Here is an 18,040-nt window from a genome sequence, read left to right as displayed (position 1 = left end):
CAGTCCACGAGGTGAACAATGGGCCGGAGCTGTCCGACGGTCGTTGCGTCGAGTCTCCAATTTCTAAATAGCACCGCAGTTACTATAACTAAGTCTGTGGATGGAGAAACATTGCTAGTTCTAGGTGCAGAATGGTATGGGGGCATCCACTATACCTACTTCCAAGACAGGTAGTTAGACTGGCTTGAGCAGCATTTGACCCTTCACGGGCAGGTGCTGTACATCTAGGGTCTGGGGAAAAGCTTTCCACACCACAGGAAGGTACCTGTAAAAAATATGGTCAGACAACAGTATTTGGGTATTGTTCCGAGTGGAAAGGGTCTGGACTTTGGTTAGCCCCCTCAACGATGCGGCAATGAGCAGGCAGCGCCATTCTTTACCTTACAACAGGGTATCAGCGTTTGCAATCCGCCTGAACCTATACATGTTTTTACTGTTTCACTGAGCTATACAAAACAGGCAAATAAATACATAAATAATAAATATAAAAAATGTAATAAATAATTACACAGCAAGTTGAATCCTAGCACTGCTGTGGGGACTGTGAAGGGGCGGGGCTCTTACCACATCATAGTGCCCATGCTGGGCCGCCAAGTGCAGGGGGATCTGCCCTTCATCGGATTGGATGTTGACAGCTGAGCCAGACTTCAGAAGCAGTTTCATTGGCTCCTTCTTGCCCTGCCAGGCGGCGTAGTGTAGTGCGCGCATCCCTGCAAGAGAGAGAGGGCAGTGCTGTGGTTAGTGAGAGCATCACTAGGTGCAGACTCACTTTAACTGCGGGCAGTGTATTTTGCTCACTCAATCACTGCCTATCTTGAAAGGAGGAGTAAAGCTTGGACCATCAATGGATGCTGCACTGGATAGCAAGGACGGATGTTAGCAGAGGTGAAAGCCAATGGTGAACCCACCAGACAAGGGGCATGGCTCCATCTACAATATGGCCATACTGCAAGGCCTGCCTGTAACTTAATTCTCCAGGATTGGTGGACCCCTGAAAGCCTCATTTTACATTGAACTCTTAAACGGCTTCTCTGATGGGCTCTCAAAAGCAGCTGTACTCAAATACAAGCAGCAAATTTGAAAAATCTAATGCAGAGGCTACAGAAAATTAAAACAAAACAGATTATGCTAGTGAAACCTATTGGCTTTGAGAATGCCTTTTTTGTTAGCTGCTGTGGATGTGCACATTTTTTAATACGCTTGTTCAAGCATTAAAAATGCATTCAAAGATAACCACAATGGATGCTCTAACATCCGCAGTGGTCCTCTTTGAGTGTAGTTAAAATATTTTAACAAACAAAACCATTAAAAATAGCCTTGGTAAATGCGCTAGCAGCCACTGTGGCCATCTCTGAATATATTTGTATTATCTGAACAAACCCATTCAAAGCTGCATAAATGTATTTGTTCTTCAATAAAACCCATTTCTTGGTGCTCACTGTGCATGTACACTTGAAGGCTGCTATCTTCAAATGGATAAAAACCTATTTTATGATGGTAGAGTGAGCAAAAAAGCTATTAAGAAAGTAAAATAAATATGGAGGGGAACTGGTAAGTTTGTGATGCGTGGGGTAAACAAGGGAAGAGCAGGGGGGAAATATTTTTAAAACGCCAAGAGGGATGTGGAGTAGTGGGCCAAGAAATGGATGACCTGGGCTGGCGGAGGGAAACAACAGAGTGTAGAAGAGCTCGGGGATGAGTGGTGAAAGCAACAAGAATGAGGGGGAGCGAAGGCAAAGCGAATAGGGAAATAGAACACAGGGGAGAGAGAAAAAGCACACAGGCACTCCCATATAGCCTTTAAAGGGAAATAAATATAGTTGTCTAAATGCACAAGAACAGTGAATAAATCTATTGCATTAGAGGATACAACTGAGATAGAATACAAAATCATCCAATCATGAGCAATGGGCTAACCCATACCCCACTCTATGTATATTGGCAAACACAGCTCTGGCCTGTGATTAATAACAAAATATAAGTGCCAGGGCCCTCGTCAGGTGGCCATTGCGGTTTGCACCACCACTGGCTGTGCGGCGCTAACAATCACCGTACTAACACAACTACTAACCAACACACCCTTACAAGCGTGATAATCAAGATTATGCGAGGCCCCAAAGCTTAAGATTGGCTTCGGTTGCAGGTATTAGGCATTTTCAATGTGTACGGGATCAATAAACACTTGTTGTTGTGCTCATCTTTAAAGTAGACAAAGAGTGCCACCATGTGGCAGACAGTCATAAATACTGGTGCTGACAATTAAGTGCTAGTACTGAGCACTGGCAATCACCGGCTCAATTTAAGCACTGGTTCTGGCCATCCAACACTTAAAGCACTCTGTAGCTGAGACCTAAAGAGAGGCACCAAAAACAGGGACAACCACCCTTGGAAAGGAAACGGATGGATCTTAAGAAAAGTGCTCCCACAACAAAGAACTGCAGTAAAACCTGTGCCTTGGCAGGGTCTAGAAGTGAAACAGGAAAAGAATGGAACAAGAGTTAGGGAGTGCAGGCAGCTACCGCATAGGTTCCATGCACCCAGTACATCTCCCCAGCCTCACCTCTATAGGTGCAAGTGCTAATGTTCAGTGTTTAGTAGGCCTACTGCATGAAGGAAAGAACAGAAGGTTGGGGGAGACCACACTATTGTAACCACTCCATTAGGGAGATCCTACAAGCCTCAATGTGGCTATCCCTGGGTCTCTGTCATCACACAGCTCATATCCAGACATGAACATGCTCTGCACACAGAGTTGGAAGTTGAGGAATAGCAAAAAGCTTCAGTAAAAAGAGTAGATCTTTCTGCTTTTTATCCTCCCGAAACAGACCCCCTCAAATATAACTGCAGTGCCACTACAGATGGTTAGCAATCAGTGCAACTTACCTTGCGGGATAATCTGAAACACCTTACGCACTAATCCAGCATTTTACCACTTTTATTATAAATAACAGACAAATTCAGGTAAACAGAGGGCCTCTAAATCTCTCACTTGGATGAGGTTCAGTGGAATAAGTACCTGCTGCTTTGACGCATGACCATTCCTAAAGTGAGCATCAACTAAAACATTCAGGGCGCGATATACTATACCTATTCGGAAGCCAAGGATATGCAGATTGCACACGACTGTTTGTGCGCATTTTCATGTGGCTGATGTACTAATAGTTCATATCATACATTTCCATTTACAGGAGGTTGCAAGATGACGTGTTGAATGAATATTCACTAGGCAAACTGCTATTTGTGAATCCCCCTGCAACTTTACTATGAATGCAGAGAAGGTGGCCTACAAAGGACAGCAGACCCACGTAAGGGCCTTCACATCTCAAATGACAAAAACATTTGTAGGGTTGAGGGCGCAAAGAGCTCTGTCCCTGTTGTTATCTCTCTACGGGCTTGTAACCACGCCCATCACTTTGGTTGGTTTGTGGGCTTGCCTTTTAAAATTCGCCTGATTTGATTAGAGAAAGGCATGCATACGTCATGCCTTTTCTGGTGTTTAGCCCTCCTCGAGCACACCGGGCAACTACTGAAAACATATGAGGCTCCATGTTTTCTGTATGGTTTCTGGACTATTTTGTTTCATAGGTAGCGCAATCTTGCTGGGCAGTAGTTGCACGCTTTGCATGACATCGATCCTGTTACATAGATAATTGCACTTTTACCAGTAACATGGATAATTGCACTTTTGCCGATACGTTTCACTGCGAGCTAACTTCTGTTTCTTTTTGTGTGTTTGCTTTGTGGCCGTCGGCTCGCTTATTACTGTTTATCTTTTCATTTTCAGTTTATGTGGCAAGGAAAGTCCGGTTAGGAGTTTATACCGCTAATAGCTCTAACTCGAGCAAACGTGATGCCCATTGCATTGTAAATGCATATTTTTTATGCAGTTTGTGTCTCCTTAAAGAGACAGGAGCTTATTATGTTTGAAAAGGAATCAGGGGACTACTGACTGCATGGCCTGAGGCTACCTGATGCAATTACTAAAATGGTTGCTATACCTCAGAGGCATCTTTCCATTAGCAACTCAGTTAGCAAATACAAAGAGGTGTTGCTAACGGTCAATGGTTTGCAGCTACAAATGTGGTAAAAAACCACTGATTTCCATCACTATGACTGTCTAGTAAGAGGGGACTCCTCTTTCACCTCCCACCCCCGAATTGGTATTTGGAACAGGTCACAAAACCAATTTTGCAAATTCAGAAAGCTTTCAAGGCTTGCAAAATTGATTCAGTAGATGGCATATCACACTTCTCTGCTTGCAAATGAAATGATTAAGCAAATTACAGGGTTTTCAAATGCAAAAGGGTTTCATACATTGGGCTCCAAGTTTCTTATTTTCATTTCTTTTTTATGTCTCTACTTTGCTCACTATCTTTATCCTATAGGTAAAGACATTAATCAAAACTTGCTAAACAAAGCTTCCAACACTCTAGGTGTTGACCATTGGTGTTCCATAGGTTTATGGAAATATATGGTACCGTGTAATCTATTAATAAAAACGAATCTCCAATTTCCTTAATGCAGGTGACCTGTTGACGTGACTTGTAATAAAGAAATGATGTAGCTTTTCAAGTGTAATAAGTTATTACAGTTGAATTATGACATAAAAATTTCTGCTTCCAGAGCCAGCAGCTAAAGTGAAAGGCAGGTCACAGAGCATAATTACTGTCACTATTTAAACAAGGAAAAAGGAAACTGGCTTTTCTTTCTCCTGATATTTTTTTCTAAAAAGAAAAAGAGATCGTCGGAAAGGAGATATTTAAGGCAACATGTTTATTTTTCCACACAATAGTATATCACAGGAAAGATAGAATCTCTTCTTGTCCCCACACAAAGTGAGACACAACATTTTGAATCTGGCTTACTTTAAACTGATTTTAAAACCTTTTTTTGCAAAAATTACTAACTAGTATTTGGTGTGTTTAATTTCACACTAATTATGGTTGTATTCTTCCTGTCTGTAATAAAAATGAAAGGGCAACACACTAAGGATTTGAGTGATTTGGTGGAAGTGTGATGATATGACCTGTTATTATGAGAGGTTAAGTGCTCATTGACACACAATATAAGGAAATTGCAATTCGCTTTGGTGTTCCATTACTTTAAAATGAACTTGGGCTTTGACCTTGTTCTTTATATGGTCACGGACCTCCTCAGTGACTGGCAATATCTGTATAATGTACAGAACGGAATACTTTATCTTATATATGATTTAATTCTACGACTTATTCAAAACACATGCACATCTTCAGGACTATCACTCTTCTACGTCAATGATTATAAAGGGGCATTATATGGATCTTTTTATAAATAGTTCATGCTTTGCTTGAAGCAGTAAATTCCACACTGAAGTAGTCAGTTTTTCATTTCACAGAAAATTCAAACCTGTTGGAATAAAGCAGCAATCTAAATCTCTATCTGACAAATTCCTTAGATGTCCTTCAACAGACTACTGACATACATTTTCAGTTCAGAGATTTTTATCCATGCCAACCCCCAGAGAGTGTCCATCTTCATCTGGCACTTGGAGCTCAATATGTCTCATGTTCAAGGGGGTTCATTTGTATACCTGAAACAAGTCACACAATGAAGCCTTTCCTACTAGTTTGCTAAATTCACAAGATTGTTTGGTTATAAATGTCTTTCGAATGTTTATTCCCAAACCTTCATCATAAAGTTTTTCCCCTTAAAAGAATAACCCTAAATATCTTTTAAGATCTTGATGCACCACGTAAAGCTCTTTCACTATGGGAAATGGTGAAGCACGTTTCATAATGCTTGTCAAACTCTTTTCCATTGAGTGAATTACTCCATCTAATTTTTGCAAGTGAGGCAGTACAGAGTAGTTTTATTAGCAGCATAGACATTCTTACATTTTTCTTTCAGCTAGTTTACACACAGCCCTCTCTGCCTGATCAAGTTGGTTCCCTACATTTTCTTGGGAGAAGCCCCTTCATTCTTTCATTCACATTTACAGCCCATGTTGCTTTACCACATTTGTGTTTCATCCTGGCAACTTGTCAATGTTACCAGTTACCACTGACACTCTGTATAAATGGATCCTGGAGTTTACCCTCCACCTCCATGAAGAGTGTTCATCAACCTCTCGCCAGGCGATAGTCAAAGTAAGGAAAGGCATCATTAACCAGGGGCATTTGATGCATCGTGCCGTAGGTGGCACTCCCTCATCAATTGGGGGCCACAGGAAATCTCACAGTAGGAGGCCACCAGGTAGAAAGTCTTCATCTCAGTGATGCCAAATACTTGATCCCTCAGAATTTGGGATTCTGGATCTTTGTAGCTGTTCTCCTCATTTCGCCTCTTCTCTTGCCCAACTGTCCATTGCCCTCAGACATAAATTCAGTCAGGCTAAAGATTCTAAGAAGACTGGGCCCTGTAGTATGTTATAGTTATGTAATTTACATATAGTGATATTAACATTGCAATGTTCAGAAAAACAGTATTTCTTGCATGGCCTCATTGCACCAGGACGTCTACATTCTGGAAGGAGAGTGTAGTCGACTTTGGCAGGAATTTGCCTGGGTGATGACGATTCTTGAACTCACAGACACTTAAGACCAGAAACTGTAATTGTCTTGAGTAAGAAATGTTGGTGATACGCACAATTTTGGGTTATTCATATGGCAGAAAGAGGTGAGCAGTTACCTGTATGTGTACAAATGTTTTTATTTTTTTATTTTTTTTTATTTTTTAACTGTTGAGAGTTCACCAGTGACAGTGTTCGGCGGAGTGCAGTCGGATTCCATGGCAACGCCTGGCATTGTGAATCATCGTAGGGGCGTGACGGCATTCGTCGGCTAGTGGAATTGGAAGCATACTGGGATAGGTTATGCTTTGCATTGTGATGTTGACAGCCCTCCCCCTGATGCCATTTTGGATCGGGCAGAAACAGAGGGCTAAATACTTTGAAAACTGAGAGCTACGTACTTTGATGTTTTGTTGTGGGCCATGATTTAAGCATGTGCTTGTGGTGTGGGCAGCATCTGGAGTAATCGATCTGAAGCTTATGCGCACATATCTGACCAGAGCTCAAGACAACCATATTGGTTTCACAACACATGTAGCAGTTGGCTAGCAACAAATATTGACATAAATGATTATTTTTATCAATCTTGGCTCAGCTCCCATTCTAAGCAAAGGTGGCTTTTAGTTACAGAGAAATCACTTTAATTACGGGTGGTGTATCACTCTGAAAGCAATTACCAATGGCTACCACTAACAACATAATTCAGCCACCTCCTTTAGGAAAACCAGTACTAAAGTGGAAAAAGTGACTACGTATAATTGAGAATTATTTGGTGGCTATTGGAGGAGCCAGGTATGAGGTGGAACACAAAACTGCACTACTTTTCAACCACTTAGGAATAGCTGGTCAGAAGGTTTTTGACAATGTGCCTACTGTGCACACACCTATTGGAGAAAATGTCAACTGGGATGTGTATGACGAAGCAAAGGAGAGAATGCACAGACAATTTTCAGAAAATGCAAGTGTTTGTTGGAGTAACATATTTTTTTTCAAACAAAAGCAAAATAGTGACGAAACAGTGGAGGAATTTATTGCTCCTTTGTGTGTTTTAGCATCAACATTTGAATTTGAAAATAACGATCTACAATCATGATCAATTTGCCTTTAACTGTTTCTCAAAAAACAATTCAGGAGAGACTGTTGACTTGCAGAAACCAAACACTGTCCGAGGTCATCGATATAGCAAAAAGGATAGAACAATCTATTATTCCATCAATGGCTTTAGCTGGAAATGAGAATTCTTCTACCGTAGCATGCATTGAGGATGATAATAGTGTGGTGTACGCAGTAAACACGAAAATTAAAAAGAAACAGTGGAGCAGATTGTGTGCTTTCATTGTAGTTCACATGCACATATCAGTAACTCTCCACCATGCCCAGCTATTAATAAAAAGTGTAACGTGTAGGAAATTGGGGCACTTCAAGGCCATGTGCAGAGGAGGTGGTCAAATGTATAAAGACACCAATAGTAGAGTTAAAATTAGCAACGTGGAGATGAGTGATGTGGATGTTTGTACACAGAAGTTTGAAAATGTCTTGTTAACTACTGAAGGTAAGAAAGATATGTCTAAAATCAAAGGTCCCCTGGTGCAAGCAGTTATAGTAGAGAAACATACTTTAGTCATGGCTGATTCCGGATCACCTGTGACTATTTTGGCAGATAATACCTTCTTTAAAATGTGGCCATGTGAATTTAAGTTAGAGCAAACAGATATTAAGCCCAAAGCTTTTGGAGCATTTGATGTAGAAATGTTGGGTTATTTTGAGTTCACTCTAGAGTGTTTAGGTAGAAAAAATTCAACTAAAATATATGTGGCAGACAGAGGCCCTCATCATGCCGCCCCCTAAGGTTTGACTGCTGAGCGGCCGCCTATGCGGCCACAAACCCGCCGGCCGCAGTACGACATCCCCGCTGGGCCGGAAGGGATGTCGGCCATAACATTGGAGCTGGCTCCTAATGGAGCAGGCGGTGTTGCAGCCGTGCTACAGGTGCAGCTGCACCCGTCGCGCTTTTCACTGTGTGCTCTGCAGACAGTGAAAAGTGGGGAGGGGCTGTGCCTGGGGGCCCCTCGACTCCCCTTCCCGCCAGCCTTTCCATGGCTGGCGGTTTCTACCGCAATGGACAGGCTGGTGGGAAGGGGAGTCGTAATCCTCTGGTAAGCGCTGCAAGCAGCGCTGCCTTGGCGGATTAAAACCACCGGGACAACCATGGCGGGAAACCGCCGGTCCCGCCAGTGAGACAGCGGCGCTTCCGCCGCGGTCGTAATACGGCAGATTGCACCGCCAGCCTGTTGGCGGTACAATTGCCAAACAGCCCTGGCGATCTTTGACCGCCAGGGTTGTAATGAGGCCCAGAGGAGGGGACATCGTAGGATGGAAAGATCTTGCCAAACTAGGAATAATTTTGAGGCCAGGACACAAAGAACCAGTTACATTGGTTGAGTCACCCATATGTCCCATGGGGGGAAGTGAAGATGTGTTGACAAATATAGGAAACTAACTTCCAGAAGTTTTTAGAAAAGATATAGGGAATGTTTTAGAATTTGAGCATAATATTAAAATGAAGGATAATGCATGACCTGTGGTTCACAAAGCGCGTCCAATACCATTAAGTGTTCACGCAGAACTTAAAACTTTACTCGATAATCTGTGCAAAGAAGGGATAATACAACCAGCAGAAGCACCTGAATGGGTTCCTTCAGTTGTTCTTACGGAAAAAAGATCTGGTGAGTTGGGACTATGCGTTGACTTAAGGTCACTTTATAAGAACATAATTGTGGACTGTCATCTACTTCCTCACATACAGGAGATGTCAGCAAATATCGGTGGAGCTAGATATTTGATATCTCATGGAGCCTACAAATACTTAAGACTACCTTTTGGACTGGCGTCCACTGCCAGCGTGTTTAAGAGGATGATGGACTTTTCGTTTGGTGAGGTAGATTATGTGCAGGATTTTCAAGATGCCATTTTAATCTATACCAAGGAGAAACAGGAACACATAATGGTATTGGAAATGGTGGTAAGTATTTTGAAAGAGAGAGGCATGACTGAAAAATGAAAAATCATGGTACAAAAGGTTGACTATCTTGGGCACACTATTTCTGCACCAGATATTAAACCTAAGTTTAGTAATCTTGAGGTTACTGAAAAGGCGCTGGCACCTTGTAACAAAGACACGTGCAGGTCTTTTTTTAGGACTGTGTGAATATTATGCCCATTTTTGCCAGGATATGCCATTATAGTTCAACATGTAAGGGAACTATTTCACCAGGGAGTGAAGTTTAACTGGACGCAGGAGAGTAACAAGGTTTTTGAAAAAGTTAAGGATATGGTAATCATGGTTCCCACCTTGAAAAATATGATCTAAAAGGAAAATGTTTCATTACTGTAGATGCTAGCTTAAAAGGAAAAGGAGTTGTTTTTGGACAATTTCTTGATGGCAAAGAAACTATTATAGCGTTTGCCTCAAGAACACTCTCAGAAGCAGAAAATAATAATAGTACCATAGAACGTGAGGCACTGGCCTGTGTATGGGCTGTGCAGAGGTTCAAGGTTTGTATTTGTGGTAAATCATTTGAGGTGTTCACAGATCATAAACCTTTGGTATATCTAGTTTCAGGTAATGGCTTAGGTAAACCAATTGTATGTCTGATTCGACTCCTAGGAAAATTACGAGAGTATGATATGAAGATGAAATACATTCAAGGGGGTAAACACGTTAGGGCAGACTGTCTTTTTCACTTACCATTGACAAATGAGGACACATTAGAGCAAGATGATTCTGAATGTGTTGTGGGAATAACTGATGATGTGCAGGGTATGGATGGGCAAATATCTGAGAAAGAATGGGCAAAGGCCATGGAAGAGGATGTTGTCTTGAGGAAGGTCTTGTCATATATAAGGGAAGGATGGCCAAGAAAAGTTGAAGGTGAGCTGCAAAGCTATGCACAGGTGTCATCAGTGCTTACCTATGAGTAAAATTTGTAAGCGAAATGGATTATTTGTAGCTCCTGTGAGTCTCTGGATAAAGATTATAAAGATATCGTGTTTGTGTCATTTGGGGGGTCTCTGCTACTTGCAAAAGATTGAGACAGTTCATATGTTGGCCAAAAATGGATTCCCAAGTGAGATTGCTGATTGTTTGTCCACACTGTGTTGTCTCTCACAAACACTGGATGGTTTGGGAGAAAGAATTTTCACCAGTTACCTTACCTGAGGGTCCTTGGCACAAATTAGCCTTAGATTTTTCTGATCCTTTTCAACTATTATCTAATGGAAGTCAATATGTCATAGTTTTAATCGATTATTTTTCTAAATGGATTTACTTTGATTTTGTTGATTCTCCACAATCAAGAAATGTGATCAGTTTCCTTCAAAAAGTTTTTTTTGGGAGGGACCGCCAAAAGAAATTGTCACCGACAATGGCTCCTATTTTCTCTCCAAAGAAATGCAACAATTATTTTCAATCTCATAGTGTTAAGCACATTCAAGTAGCTTTATATAGTCCAGCTGCAAATGGACTGGCAGAAAGAGCAAATCATTTCCTGAAGGATGGGATGCAGACTGCAGTTTCGTCAGGTATTCAGTGCTATGGGATATATTAAAGAAAGAGTACGGGCCTACCATACCACACCTCACTCAACCACTGATGTAGCTCCATTTAAATTGCTGAGAGGTTGAAATCCTAATCTGAAATGTGTTCCCAATTGGTTGAGTGAAGGTATGTACAATTCCTCCTTAGCTGTTGAGGGTGTTAAAAAAAGAGTTTCTAGGAAACAACTTTCCCCAAAAAAAATATTTTGGTTCTTCCAGGCATGTCAAAGAAACTCAGTTTCTAGAGGAGGGATGGGTATTAATAAGGAAACCCACAAAGGTTATAAAAGGAGAATCCAAATTTTCCACTCCAGTCAAAATACTAAAAGTAGATAAAGGTGATGTATTACTCTCTGGAAAAAGGTGGTGGGATAAGAACAGAGTAGCACCTGTTACTGATCAGCAAACAAATATTTATGCTGAGGTATGTTCCAATATGAGAGAGAATGATGACTTTATGTTAAGAACAGATATGAATTTACTGTTGTGTGAAAATGTTTGTGATAACCAAAGACAACACTATGATACAATAGCCAGATCACAGTTGTTGCCATAATATTATTAAATAATCAAAGGAATAGAGAACCATAAAGAAATACGAATGAGAAATAATAAAAATAATAATAGAAAGTTCATGGAGAAATCATAATAGAGGGAAGATGAGCCCCCGCCAACCCATGAGAAACTAAACCCTAAACTGAAGTAATTCAGATCCAAGTGCAAAGGAAATGACAGCAATCAAAGGAATGGGAAGAAATAACATGAAACAATATATGTACATTCAAATGAAAATATAACAATTTCCAAAAGCCATTGTTTTTCTCCATTTTATTATGATTTCTCTATGAACTTTTTTTTCTCATTCATATTTCTTTATGGTTCTCTATTCCATTTGATTATTTTAATTTTGGCTGTGTAATATTTTGGCATAGACTGTGATCTCGGTATCTGGCAACTTTTTTCACTGGTCGATATGATGGTCAGCCTTGAAAAAGCTCTAGGCCTGCACGCAACTAGGGAGTAAAACTTGTGTTGGCTGTTTCTCGAATAATGATGCCTTTTGGAAATAAGTTTGTAATAGAGAATCCTTTTCTTTGCAATTCTAAGACTTACCTCATCTACTCAAAATTGATATGTTACTTACAAGACTACAAAGCTTTCCAGCGCGGTCCTCAATTAATTATTTTATTCTAAATCCCTCCTTGTGCCTAAACCTCTGTATAGCCCAAGTCATCCCTCAGTTGCTCTGCATGATCTTCTTCTGTCCATTTCTCTCTTTATGCGTAAGCCCTGTGACTGTCCTGCCCATAAAGAGCATCATATGTGCTAAGCTAGAACCAGACATGATGCATAAGTGGAGAACAATTAATCACATGTGCTGTCAGCAATAGACAGCAAAACGAGGTGTACACTTGAAATTACAGAAGAGGCCTTGAACTGTTTACCTGAAAGGTGAGCTACTTGTGGGAAACCCTACACAAGTTTCTTGGTTGAAGCATTTCCTGGTCGTTCCGTTATCTGTACATTTTGTATGTGGATTACAGATGCTTCCGAAAAACATGCAAACACCCTTCCTCTTTGTTGCAAGAGGACCATGGCACTCAGAGGAGCAAAGTCCAGCAAAGTTTGTAGGAAGAGGTGTCCCTGGTAGTGTGAATCCAGAAGCGGAGAAGAAAGCGCTGATTCCGAGTTGATGTTGAACAGTGTCTTTATTTTTAGACAACGTTTGTCGTAGGTAAGTTTCGTCTTGCAGAAAAACAGCCAACACGTGTTTCGTCACACAAGTGACTTTATCAAGGCTGGGCCCGTCCGGCCAAGGAGAAAGTAACCGCAGTCGGTATGCAAGTAGGTGGTAGGTATGTACTGAGCCTGGCAAGGTCAGTGCTTAATCTTCTAGTGATCGAAGATAGAGATGAGGAGGCCCTGATAAGACTCCCAACAAGGTCCTGAGTAGCAATGCAAGGCCCTCCGGTCCGTCCGTAGAAACGCATTAAAAGCGAATGGCCGGATTTTGAGTTTGGCGGGCAGAACAACTTGCCACAAACATGGTAGGGTCAGACAAATTGGGGCCATCACGGTAAATGCAACAGACCATCTGCCACATTTAGAATAGATGGTCTGGTGTATTGTCTCCTGTTTGGGACCTCCAGTAACTGTGTGGCGGTCCTGAACAGAAAAAATTAAATATGACCAGACACCCTGGGACAAAATACTCCCAGGGTGTCGGAGCCATTAGTATTTTGTTTCTCAAAATGAAACTTCCACTTCGAGAGTCTGATTTTGAAAAGCAAAAAAGTTTGCTGGGAGGCGACATGAAACCTGCGTAGCCAACTTTAAGCGCCTTCTGAGAAGCCGCAGGGGCAGCACCTCCTCAGAAGGTGCAGAAATCTCCATAGAGCTAGCAGAGATCTCTAAATATAGTGGGCAGTAGACTGGCCTGGGTGGCAGGGGTAACAGGCTCTGCCCCCTTACCGACAGTGAGCCAACCCCCAAACTCACAATCAGGCCCTAAGATGTTGCTTCCTAAGGTTCTCTCTGCCCTTTAAGCTTTACAAGTACTCTCTTCCACAGGATCCCCTGACAAACTCATCCACCGAACGATCTAATCGCCTCACATGTTTTTTCCTTAGAAGTATGTGTTTAGGTTTCACTATTTGGTATTGGAAGTGGATCATAATTAATGTAAATGCATTTTTACCTGTTGAGTGATTATTTTACGTAATCGAACAGAGTGATAATGAATATGAAATTCCTTGCGTTTTTTAATGAAATGCAACTAGAGTTGTTGAACAACAAAAAGAAACTAATATAAGGAACAAACTTTTTCTGAACTTGCAGGTAGTGTGTTGTCAACCACAAAATAGAAAGACAGGGGGGAATTGTAAGTGGGAAAACAAGAATAAAATGCAAAAAACACTGTTCTTGGAATACCGTTTGGAAATGAGCCTATTAAGAAATGAAAAGTAAGATCGCCGCCTTTGCCGAGAGATATGGGGAGCCTGAGGCAAGCCTTCTACACATGTCAGAAAGGACGCTTTCATCAAACCACATCTGAGCCGCCACCTGACAAATTGAAAGAGGATCAAAAGATACATTGAAAAACTCGTATTTGAAAATGTCAAATTCAGGATTCCCAATCTAGGTGACCTAGGAGTGCTGGCGGTGAAGGTAGGGTCAAGGGCGTGGCTTAGTCAGTAAGACTGTGGGGTGTGAGCTTCAGATTTCCAAACAGTCCAGCTGGGATACGATGTTAGAATACATTATATGGCAAGCGGTGTGCATGGGAAGACCCCAGAGGCAATGCAAAGGGAGAGGAATACGAATTGGTAGGAGCACTGAGAGAAAAAACACAATATTTTGTGAAATAACCAACATTTTTGAGGATTTTCAATACAGAGCGGGAGAGTGTGTGTGTATATTTTTGTCTGTGTGTATGTAAAAATTCCTGGTGAAATCAGGCAGACATCTCACCGTACCCGACAAACCATCTGTACCCAGCCATTTTTTCAGAAAGTACATTTATTAGAGTGTGTAACACCCCAAACACCCCCTCTACCCCTCGAAGCTAAGCCCCTGGGCTAGCTCAGGTGTTTAGTATACCTAAAGCTTTGCTCAGAAGACATATTAGCAAAAAGATGATGACGGCTAATACAGCATGATGTCACCAGAAAAACAATGTATATCTCGCATCTTGAGTCTTTATGAACTCAACTGAGCTTTTCGGATTGCAAAATTCACAGTATAGAAATGATATTTTTTGCATCAAAACGTAAAATATGCAGCTAGATCTGATAGCAACACTTCACAATTGAATATTTGAACATATTGGGAAAGAAAATTTAAATTAAATATACAAAAACACAAAATACCATAATGTATGACTGCCTCTTGAAATTATTCCAACATTTGCTAAAGGGTGAACAATAGTAAATGTTATTGGAGCAAGGGCTGGAAAAAGCAAGATAAAGAGAAAGATGGGTTGAATACAAAACTGTGGTTAGTGGAATTAAGAGACTGAAGAGAGAACAATATGAGGCAACCCAAACAATGAAAGATAACCATGGGAGAGAAAGAGCCGAGGGGAGCAATTCATTGAGAATTGCATTTTGCAAGCATTCCTACTGTGTCATCCTTTCTGGGTGTCTTGTATTTGTCTGGATACTATTGTGGGGTCTCAACTGCTGAATAACTAATACTTGTCACCCTTTGTGCTCTAAAATCTTTATTTTAAATTTGATGTGGTCTCGTTCAGGTTAACCTGAATGGCTCAAAAGATCATTGATTGGAATATTCTTGGAATTGTCAAAGATTTGAGCTTGACAAGTGCCAAATCACATTTCAAACTTAATTATTCTGCCAGAGCATCGGACTAATGATTTTAATCAGCAATTCATCAGAAGGCATCGAAGTGTCACCTTCTACCTGCATCAGGGGTATCGAGTGCAGGTCCACGAGTAATGGGTCTCTGGCAAATTGTACAGACAACGACTAACTATGGAAAAATGCTCCATCCAGATTCATTACATGCTTATTTATCAGATGTCTAAATCCTGAGTAAGTGGTGAGATCTCGTCTTCTGGACCTGCATTGGACACCTCTGTGCTAAATTAGTTCCTCATTATCACACTTCAAATTCTCAACCAAAACCAGACAGTGCCTAAAAAGGCTCAACCAGCATTGTGCGCATTGTGTAAATGTTCTTACTCGCTCATCTCTAGTGCAATTCTAGGGACAAAGGTTGCATTCTGTCTGACTGCATAGCACTCTGGGTTAACTAGAGAAATAATGCAATAAAATTAGAGTGGCCAGATAACACTCACTCTGCGTTCATTTCCTTTCTGGAGTCATTGAAATTGCTGTCAAATTTTCAGTCTTATATTTAGGGCCTGATTACCGCCATGGCGGATGGGATACTCCGTCACAAACGTGAAGGATGTACGACTCGCCGTTTTACAATTTGCATAGGATATAATGGAGCTTCTAATATGACGGGCAGGATATCCGTCACGTTTGTGACTGAGTATCTTATCCACCAAGGTCGTAATCAGGCCCTTAGTTCTCTGACTGGTGATTAACCTCTTATTAGGGCGCTCATTTTTTCACAAAAAGAGACTTAAGCAAAATAAATTAAGCAATGTTCCCAACATCAGTCAATTCAAGTGATTGGGAACTCTGAGAAAAGAGCTAGCTCTTCTGGCACCAAACAAAACCACTGGGCAATAACTCTCCGATGCATCTGGGACCCCAGGCGCAGACCATCGATTAGCGTTAAAAATCACAAAAATACTCTGGGAGGACCTTTACTGATCAGCTGGTCCTCTAGAAGTCAGGGTCAACGTCAGTACTTACCTTTGTTGTCCTTGATGTCCACGGCGGCCTGCGACTCCAACAGCAGGAGGATGAGCTCAGTGTTCCCGTTAAGTGCAGCATGGTGTAAGGCTGAGAATCTGTGAAGAAAGAGGCAGAGGATGAGGAACCAGGGAAGACCTAGGGTAAGCACTTTAAGAAACAGAGAGAGCATTATGGGTACATACAAAGACGTCAGAAGTAAGAACGAGACTAGTCACATGAAAATCACAAACTTTTCTAAGGAAGTTGGAAATTAAGAAGACAACAAAAGATTATAATTTTGTTCTACCAATGTTTTACGGTGTAGGAAAATATAGAAGCATTTTTAATGATTTTCCTAAAGATATGAGGCCCATTTTGCAGTATTTAAAAACAAAATTAAAAACATTACAATTTGTGTTGAAAACTTATATTTTTAGATGATTCATCAGTCTTTACCAGACAATTATTTGTATGTACATTTTTATTGAAAAATATGTTTTGAAGCCATTCTTAAAATTTCTTATCCAAGTTTACCCTCTTTTCTTTTCATATATTTCAAAAATTGGTTAAATAAGCAATAACCATAAAGGATAGGGACAGAGAGGTGAACACTGATAAGGCACTACAAATAACAGCGTGTGCGTTTCATCTAACAAACTATACACTTAGGTAGCTGCAAAACACAGTAAAAGGATAACACTTCTTGTGCTTGTTCACACACACACACACACTATTCCACATGACACAAGGAACACAGCTCATGTATGAAAACTCGTATATGAAGCATGGGTTATGCAGCGAGGAACACAGCTCATGTGCAACAACTCGTATATGAAGCACGGATTATGCAGAGAGGAACACAGCTCATGTGCAACAACTCATATATGAAGCACGGGTTATGCAGAGAGGAACACAGCTCATGTGTGACAACTCGTATATGAAGCACAGGCTATGCAGTAGGGAATACAGCTCATGTATGACAACTCGTATATGAGGGGAGCACAGGCTATGCAGTGAGGAACACAGCTCTTATATGACAACTCGTATATGAAGCACAGGTTATGCAGTGAAGAACGCAGCTCATGTATGACAACTCGTAGATGAGGGGAGCACAGCCTATGCAGTGAGGAACACAGCTCATGTATGACAACCCCTATATGAGGGAAGCACAGGCTATGCAGCGAGTAACAGAGCTCATGTATGACAACTCTTATATGAACCACAGGTTATGCAGTGAGGAACAGAACTCATGTGCGACAACTCGTATATGAAGCACAGGCTATGCAGCGAGTAACACAGCTCATGTGTGACAACTCGTGTATGAAGCACAGGTTATGCAGTGAGGAACACAGCTCTTGTGTGACAACTCGTATATGAAGCACAGGCTATGCAGTAAGGAACACAGCTCATGTGTGATATATATGAAGCACAGGTTATGCAGTGAGGAAGAATACACAAGAGAGAGGGACCGGGAGATTAGTGGTCCAGTGTACGGTCTCCCAAAATAGTAATAATATAAAGTGTACACTGTTCCAAAGAAATATATAGCCTACCAAGGGACCGGGA

General features: G+C 41.2%; 1 protein-coding gene across 2 annotated transcripts in view; it reads right to left on the bottom strand.

Annotated features, from left to right (window-relative positions):
• Positions 1-18,040, bottom strand: part of CASKIN1 (CASK interacting protein 1) — a 579,616-nt gene that overhangs the window by 228,354 nt on the left and 333,222 nt on the right. For both annotated transcript variants that reach the window (XM_069209731.1, XM_069209732.1), the window contains exons 3-4: positions 16,493-16,590; positions 565-710 (exon numbers count right to left, since the gene is read on the bottom strand). In XM_069209731.1, coding sequence (XP_069065832.1) covers positions 565-710; positions 16,493-16,590 — 244 coding nt within the window. The remainder of the gene's footprint in view (positions 1-564; positions 711-16,492; positions 16,591-18,040) is intronic.

Source organism: Pleurodeles waltl, chromosome 10 (assembly GCF_031143425.1).
Source record: "Pleurodeles waltl isolate 20211129_DDA chromosome 10, aPleWal1.hap1.20221129, whole genome shotgun sequence".
Lineage (NCBI taxonomy): Eukaryota > Metazoa > Chordata > Amphibia > Caudata > Salamandridae > Pleurodeles > Pleurodeles waltl.
The sequence above is the reverse complement of the archived record's forward strand: the minus strand, read 5'-3'. Positions and strand labels throughout refer to the sequence as shown.